The 8,159-nt window shown below is 56.8% G+C and overlaps 1 protein-coding gene across 1 annotated transcript in view; it reads left to right on the top strand.

Moving 5' to 3' along the window:
* The window catches only part of RAB36 (RAB36, member RAS oncogene family), a 19,393-nt gene extending 12,255 nt beyond the window's left edge, over positions 1–7,138 (top strand). Inside the window, exons 7-11 of the mRNA XM_008574507.1 lie at positions 991–1,046; positions 1,940–2,017; positions 2,382–2,472; positions 4,239–4,358; positions 5,008–7,138. Of these exons, the coding sequence (XP_008572729.1) occupies positions 991–1,046; positions 1,940–2,017; positions 2,382–2,472; positions 4,239–4,358; positions 5,008–5,072 (410 nt within the window). The 3' untranslated portion in view covers positions 5,073–7,138. The remainder of the gene's footprint in view (positions 1–990; positions 1,047–1,939; positions 2,018–2,381; positions 2,473–4,238; positions 4,359–5,007) is intronic.
* The last annotated feature ends 1,021 nt before the right edge of the window (positions 7,139–8,159 follow it).

The following is an 8,159-nucleotide window of genomic DNA, read 5'->3' as shown; positions in this document are numbered from 1 at the left end:
CTGCTGTGGCCTCCTGCACCCTTCACCTCTCTGGGCCTCTCTCTTCTCGAGGGGATGCCACCCCCTGGGGATTAGAGGTGTGAGGCACCCGGCATACTGCTGCAAGCCCCAGCTGGGCCACCATCGTCCCACCATCTGTTTCCTCCTTCCTTTCCCCTCTGCCTCAGCAGGGGACCACGGCTCTCCTGAGCCTTCAGCCAAGGTGCAGAGGAAGCCCCTCTCCAGCCCTGCTCACACCTCCAGGGAGGACATTGTCTGGAATGTCCTCCATGTGGGGCTCCCCTTAGGACCCCAATGGGGTCCCAGCCACCCTTGATACCATGGGACCAGGGTGGGGCCAGTGACAAGAGGAGCTGAAAGCAGAGGCTACATCTCCCTGTTTTCTGCCCATCTGTTTCCCAGATGTTGTTTCCCTAAAGTTGGTTGTCACTAATTGTCATAAATGCTAAATGCCATAGCTGCCATTGGTTGAAAGTCTGCCCTGTGCCAGGCCCTGGACTAAGAACTTTTTTAAATAGCTGCTCTTGTGTAATCCTCACAGTAACCCTGAGAGCTGGAGGTATCACTCTCACCCTTTTACAGATGGGGAAACTGAGGCTCTCAGCAGTTAAGGCCCTCACCTGAGCTCCCTTAGCCGCAAGTGGCAGAGGGTCTCTGACACCAAAGCCCACATGCTCCATGCCCGCCTTGCCCTGCTTGCCTGGATTCCACCCTGAGGCTGTGCTGCTGGGTGCCAATCAGGGTGGGTGGTGAGAGGGTGGATCCCGGGGGGCAGCTATGGACTGTCGCCTCCTAGCCTCCATCATGGGGTCCAGGGATGAGTGCCTTGGGGGCCATCCTAGCAGTTCCTTGGAACCGGGCTCCTTTCCAGCTTCCCCCTGAGAAGTGTGGAGGCGCCCACAGGGAAGCGCCCACAGGCAGCCCCCTCTGTCACTCTGTGTTTGCCTCACCTGTCACTGATTGGCTATTGCTTTTCCCCTGTGTGTCCAGTGATCATCACGGCCTTCGACCTCACTGATGTGCAGACTCTGGAGCACACCAGGCAAGTCCCACACTGCAGCCTTTGGGGTCCCCCTGGGCTCAGGGAGCTCCCTGGAAGTGTTCCCCAAACCTGGGCCAGTCGGCTGGGCCTGCAATGGTGGGTGTGAGTGACTGGGCTCACATGTCAGAACCAACTTCTCACAAGCTGCTTACTGTCCGTTTGCCTTATGACCCCTCAAGATCTGCCCCACGTGCTTCTGAAAGAGTTCAGCTCACAAGCACGCAGCCAGCACAGCTGCACCACGGCATGTGCTTAGAAAGGCCCATGCTTGCTTTAATAATATACGCTGCTGTCACCATCTCGAAAGTCCTAATGATTTTTGAATGAGGGGCTCCACTTGTTCACTTTGCCCTGAGCCCTGAAAATTTTTATGGCCAGCCCTGTCTGAAGGGACATGAATTTGGCACTTGCTGTCTTGGGCATAAATCAGGACACCATGACCGATTCCAGGAGGCAGGCCATCTTGCTTCTGCAGGGAATCGTCCAGCTAATGGGCCAAGCCTCCTCACCATACCTTTGTCTGGAGCACTCACAGCCAGCACCTCCCAAACCCCACAAGGGAGGCAGGAGCGAGCGTTCCAGTTCATTACAGCGCAGGCTCACCCCAGGCCTCACAGCGTGAGGGCAGAGCCAGGGCCAGAACGGGGACTTCATATCTCCCGACCTGATCTTGTGTGCCCACCCACCTTCTGTCCAGCCAAGGCCCTTCTGGCTGCAGGACCAGCATCCCACTCAGCCAGCGTGGCCAAGGCGCCCTCCCTGCGGCTCCCGGCTTGGTGTTCCCAGCCCTGGGGAGGACCTGCGTCGGACCCCATCCCCTGGTCTTCCTCAGGCCCCTCTGGGTGAACGGAGGGGTGACATCTCTCAGCTTGTCTCCCCTCTGTGCCTTCCAGGCAGTGGCTGGAAGATGCACTGAGGGAGAATGAGGTAGGCTCCTGCTTCATCTTCCTCGTGGGGACCAAGAAGGACCTTCTGGTAAGCAGAGTGGAGCTGGAGGATTGGGTGGCCTCAGGAAGTGCCTCCACTTTCAGCCCAAGTTTGAGGAAAAGCAGGTGGCACTGCTTTGCCTACAGCTGGAACTCAAAGACCACAGGCCTTGGAGCTGAAAGTTAGGGGAGCTCTAGGTCCCTAAGAGAGGGACAATTAGCACTCAGACTTGCCCGGGGACTTCTGGGTTGTCACCCATGGGCAGGCAACATTCCCCACACTGAGCCCGCCCTGCCTGCCCCGATGAGAGGGGGAGTGAGCAAGGGGAGGGACGCAGCACAGTGGGGAAGTGGGCAGCTGCCTACCCCCAGGAGGGCTGGGACGCTGGGTCAGCGAGGGCCACTTCTCCCAGTCAGGGGCGGCGTGTGAGCAGGCCGAGGCGGAGGCTGTGCACCTGGCCAACAAGATGCAGGCCGAGTACTGGTCGGTGTCAGCCAAGACGGGTGAGTGGGGCTCGGGGCTGTCACGTGGTGCGGCCAGTTCTGCAGAGCTTGCCATGCTGCGGAAGCTCTCACCTTTCCTTCTGCGGCTCTGGCGTGTGCTGCTGTCACAGCCCAGCAGTGCTGGTGACTGGCAGCACCTTCCACTGCCTGAGAGGTGTTTCCGCATCTCTAGAATGAAACTGGGAGGTCTGCCTCACGGATGGGAGGAATAGTGACCCCTGGCTTCATGCCCCGATGGCATGTTCTACAGTGCAACCCCCACATCCACCCATGAGGCAGGTTCCATTTTTATTCCTGTTAAGTCACTTCCAGGGCCACAGGAGGTGGCAAGGCCAGGATCCAAACGCAGCCCTCACCTGTAACCACTACACCTTCCTCCCCCAACCTGTGGATGCTGGGTGTGTGGCACCACCTGGCACATAGATGGGTCCAGTAATAGGAGGCTCCCACCCCTTCCCGAATATTTTTGTGCACTGATTGTCACTCTCGGCCCCCAGTTCTCACCCACCTCCCTCCGCACCCTGTCAGCCCCCATCATACTGGGCCCCAGCCCTGGTCAAGATGCCCAACATCTCAGCCTCAGTCTCCTCATCTGGGAAGTGGGGTGATGCTGTCCCTCTTGTTTTATTGGTTTTGTTTGTTTGTTTGTTTGTTTGTTTGTTTGTTTGTTTTAAAAAGATGACCAGTAAGGGGATCTTAACCCTTCACTTGGTGTTATCAGCACCACGCTCTCCCAAGTGAGCTACGGGCCGGCCCTGGCTTTATTGTTAATGAAAAACCATGTTTTAAATTACTAAAGCCATATATATTTAGTAAGGAAAAAATTAGAAAATGTAAAGAAGCAAAGAGCAAACTTGGAAAACACAGGGGTTGTGGGATGAGATGAAATAACGAGCAGCGCCTGGCACACAGTAGGCCCAAGAGGCTCTGTGCAGACTACTGATCCCAAGAGGAATCAGGATCAGTAGTCCTTGCCCTGGGCAAAGGGGGGACAGCAGACATCTGGCCAGGGACTGGGTGAGCGCTGATGGGCACCATGGGAAGTGGCACCACCTCCAGCCCAACACAGACACACTCCTGGCAGCACCTGTGCCCAGTGCCCTCTGCTGGTTCTTCCCGAAGGTGTCCCTCATGCCCTGTGAGAACTAACCCTCCTTTATCACAGTAGCAGTTCACTGAAAGGCCAAGCAGCACCGCCCTATGCAGTTGTGCAGGTTGTTATCTGCACAAGGGCTGTGTTTGTGTTGGGGGCTGGAACCTGGCCTGCTCCCTGATGGACAGCCGCCTCCGCCTGGAGGAGGATGCACAAAGTCTGCTGTGGGGGGCCACAACACATTAATCCTCACAGCCCCATTGGACAGGTATCAAAAGTTACAGGAGAGCAGGCACGTGTTTGTCCTGAGCTCCGCATGTCCCAGCACCTGGCCCATCGCAGGTGCTCAGTAGCAGCTGACTGGAAGAGTAGACACTGGGAAATGAAGGCTCAGAGGTTTGAGGGAGCAGCCTGGGCAGGCAGCTGGGGTGGGATGGGGGGCTGGAGCCAAGCGGGAAGCCAGGTGGGTGGTGAGGGGGTGCTGCCCTGATCACTGTGCTGCCCACTTGGTGGGTGGACAGGGCTGCACCCTCCTGTGATTACTATTACTATCAAGGGTGCTCTAGAAGGGCCATGTGCCAGCCTGGGGGTTGGGCCACCCTGGCTCCTGCACCCAAACGTCTGCCAGCAACAGCAGAGGCGGCGGGGTCACAGCACTCTCATGGGCCCACAGGGGAGAACGTGAAGGCGTTCTTCAGCCGTGTAGCCGCCCTGGCATTCGAGCAGTCGGTGCTGCAGGACCTGGAGAGGAGGAGCAGCACCCGGCTCCAGGTCGGGGATGGAGACCTCATCCGTGCGTATGGGCAGGGCTGGACGGGGCTGGGAAGCAGGCTCACGGGCTAAAATCTATGTCCTCCATTCTCCCGTCACCCGAGACCCTGCCATTTCCTTAATTTATCACCTTCTGTTGGCCTTCTTTGATTTCGTCTCTGGGCTGTCACCCCATCTCACACCTGCAGCCTCCCTGACCCCACCTACCAACTCAGACACCTTCCCTGGCCCTCCCTGTCGTCCCAACAGGCTTCCCATGGGCTGGGCTGGCATCCCAGGCTCTGCAGATGTGTCCTGGCCCCAGCTCTCCCAGTCTTCGCCTTTGCCCACACTGTTCCACCGCCTGGAATGCCCCTCAGGCCTCTTGGCCTGTGCCAGGTCATCAGGTCTTGAACGACTGGCCTAGGAGCTCAAGCTCATGGCTCTGGTTGTTGGAGGGGTGGGGATGGCCCCTGCCTAGTGTCAGCTGCAGGATGCTTGGTGGATGCAAAGTTATTTCTGCCTGGAATGCCCCTCAGGCCTCTTGGCCTGTGCCAGGTCATCAGGTCTTGAACGACTGGCCTAGGAGCTCAAGCTCATGGCTCTGGTTGTTGGACGGGTGGGGATGGCCCCTGCCTAGTGTCAGCTGCAGGATGCTTGGTGGATGCAAAGTTATTTCTCCCCTCCTACAGGAATGGAAGGAAGTCCACCTGAGACCCCAGAGAGCAGGAAGGCCTCCAGCCTGGGTTGCTGCTAGCTGGGGCCTGCATTAGAGGCCTCCACCCCTTGCACGCACATGGGAAGAGGCTTCCGTGACTGGAGGGTGACATGGAGCCCAGGCTCTGCAGCTTGTCTGCCCTCAAGGTGTAGAGGTCTGTTCCCATCTCTCCACCTGCCAACTGTGCTGAGCCCCAGGGGCTCTTTGGTAGGTTGGGAGCCAAGAGGGGCCCCCATGGGCTGCTCAGGGGCCCCACACTGCCCTGCCGGTGGGGCACTGCTGTGATCTCCCGGAAAGCCAGTTCTTCCTGAAAAGTCATCAGATAGTCACCCTTGGCCTTGAGAGGCTTCAGGACTGCAAACTTGGGACACTCCTTCCCCAGCCCACATCCCTCGCTCATGGCCTACATCGACCCTGGCACTGTTTCCTAGCAATCCTGGATGTGGCCTCAAAATCCTCACCTAGTGTTCCAGGCAACCGGGACTTGTCAAGGTCGGCAGCTGAGGAAAAATCCACCTGCCATCCCCCCTGGGAGTTTTCTATTGACAACGGGACTTGCAGTTCTGGGCCTCAAAGCTCTAGGCCTCATTGTCTGCTGTCCCTCTGCTACAGACTTTCAGGGTCCCTGGGCAGCCCTGCCCCTCCCTGGAGGACAATGGACAAGAAGTCTCTCAGGCTCCCTCTGGCCAAGGGGCCCTCTCTGGTACCTCTGAGATTTTCAGAGTCCTGCGCTCCTGGTCAGTGGGCGAGGATGGACAGAACAAGCCCCTGGTGCCCCTCTGGCCCATCTGGATGACTCATTTCCCTGGCCGTGCTGAGGGAAGAAGACTCATAGCGCCCCTTGACTATCTCACTGCTTCATCCCTTGAGTGTGGCACTGCTCTGCTTGGTCACTCAAACTAGGCCAGGACCCACTGTTGCCTCCCCATCCATCTCTCCTGATGGCCTGCATGTCTCTTTGGACATTTGTCATGGTGTCCACACATCTTTGGAGGACTTTGGAGGCCGTCTGGAGTCTAGCACATTCCGTCTCTGCTGTTTCCTCCTGTACACCCAGAGTGGGCAGGAACTCCCATACCTCCCCCCAGCTCTCTGCCCAGCATATCTGTCCATGGGGTCTTCCCTGACCCCTCCTCTCACTGCTCCTGTCCCCCTGGGTCTGTGCCCACCTATCTCCAACCACATTGTGCCATAGGCAGGTGGATACGTGTGGCATCATCTGCTTCCCGTAGGTGTTGAGCATTTGAGGGGCAGCGTTGTGGTCTACACCACTGTCCTAGTCCCTGGCATGCTGCAGGTGCCCCGGGAATGTTTGACTCACAGCAATTGCCAAATATCAGGGAGGAACGCTAGCCTCTTTCCTGTTCATTGCCCCTTCACCATATTTTTACCTCTCTTTTCTCATTTATAAAAAACACTTCTTTATATAAATGACTTTTAAAGGAATTGCATGCTTAGTGCAAAGCAAGACAGTGCAAAGCGGAAGCCCCTCCAGTTGGTCCACCACATTTGCTGGCTGTGTGTCATTTCACCAGAATGACCTCATGATGTACACACTGCCTGGCGCCCAAATTCCTAATGATCTGCCACCGAGCCCCCTCACTGCCTGCACATGCCGAACCTCCTCATTCCTTTAGAGCTGCCCAGTTTTCCTTCATATGGATGGCCCATGGTTCATTTGACCTGCCCTATACACAAGTCATCCAGTTTGTGTCCAACTTTTAGCTTTTACTGATGGTGCTGCAGTGGCCATCCTTGTACTTATTGCTTTGCATACTCAGGATTCCCAAAAGAGGCCTGGCTGGGCCGTTCTCTGGGCTGTGGTCCACTAAACACAGCCTGGAGGGAAAGCAGGTGGCATCGGGTGTGCGTTAGGGAGTAGTGGGTTTGCTGGGTGCAATAGAAAGTGTCACAGGATGGGAGAGCCAGGGTGTGCTGGCTGGACCCATGGCCCTCCCTTGCTCCTTCGGGCCCCTAGAGGTGTGTGTGTGTAGAGGACACAATATGGTGTCCTGCTGTCGCCAGCTCCAGAGCTAGAACCGCACTGTCCAGTGCAGGCCTGCACCTCTGTAAGTGGTCCTTTATTAAACTCTTCTTGTATTATAGTGGTGTACCAGCTACAGGCCCTGGCTGACACAGCAATGGCCTCTCCAATTTCGATACTTGGCTTGGGAGGATGGAAGACTAAGCTCGCCAGGGAAATGCAAGGGGCTCGGTTGTTTCTGCCCAGTTGATAACAGAGTCTTCTCTGTCAGAGTTGCTTCAATGTGGTTCACACGCCCTCACTTTGACATGCTCCTCAAACATCTCACCCTTCGCAGTACATTTCTCGGGGGCAGAGACACTTTCTCTTGGTCTGGCCCTGTGGGCCCAGGCAAGCAGCCCCCTGCAGCCAAGGTCCAGAGAGTGACCACAATGACCTCATCCAAGTGCTTGAGAAATATCTTTTCCCTCTTCCCTATTTCCCCTGTTCCTTCCCTGCTATCCACCCACTGTCTGTCCATCCTTCTGTTTGTCTGTCTCTTCTACTGGAGACACATTCCTGAAGCAGGTCCCCTCCTGTCACTTTCCTGCTCCCTGGGTCCTACAGGACTGACCCCATGCTCTCACCCTGGCATTCAAGTCTCCTCACTGCTCCCTTCCCCACCCCCGCTGCACGCCCCTGTGCTCTGCCTTCACCCCTGGTCCCAATGCAGTCTTTATAGGTGCCAGGCCCTCTGCCTGGGGTGCCCTGTCCCTTTTCTGTGCCCAATAGTTCAGGCACCGTCACTCCAGGCTATTGCAGCACTTGTTACCCTGGGTATGATTGTCTGGGCCTGGGCCTTCTCCTCCACCCATCTGTGGGACCCCAAGTACCAGGGTAGTGACCTGGTCATCTCTGCTGACTCCCCAGCACCCCCTGGAGGAAGGACCACAGTGGGTGCTCAATAGAAGTGTGAAGAAGGCAGGGAGGCGGCTCCCACATACTGCACCCTGGCCCAAGATGCCCACCGGAGATCTGCGGGGGAACCACAGGCCAGAGACAGTTTTGAATACATAGTTATTTTCATAGTATAAAGAGGGGACAGTAGCTAAGAGAGCACGGAGGGGAAGCTGCTTTAATCACAGCAACCCTATGGGCTGGGT

Source organism: Galeopterus variegatus, unplaced genomic scaffold (assembly GCF_000696425.1).
Source record: "Galeopterus variegatus unplaced genomic scaffold, G_variegatus-3.0.2 Scaffold1054, whole genome shotgun sequence".
Taxonomy (NCBI): domain Eukaryota; kingdom Metazoa; phylum Chordata; class Mammalia; order Dermoptera; family Cynocephalidae; genus Galeopterus; species Galeopterus variegatus.
The sequence above is the reverse complement of the archived record's forward strand: the minus strand, read 5'-3'. Positions and strand labels throughout refer to the sequence as shown.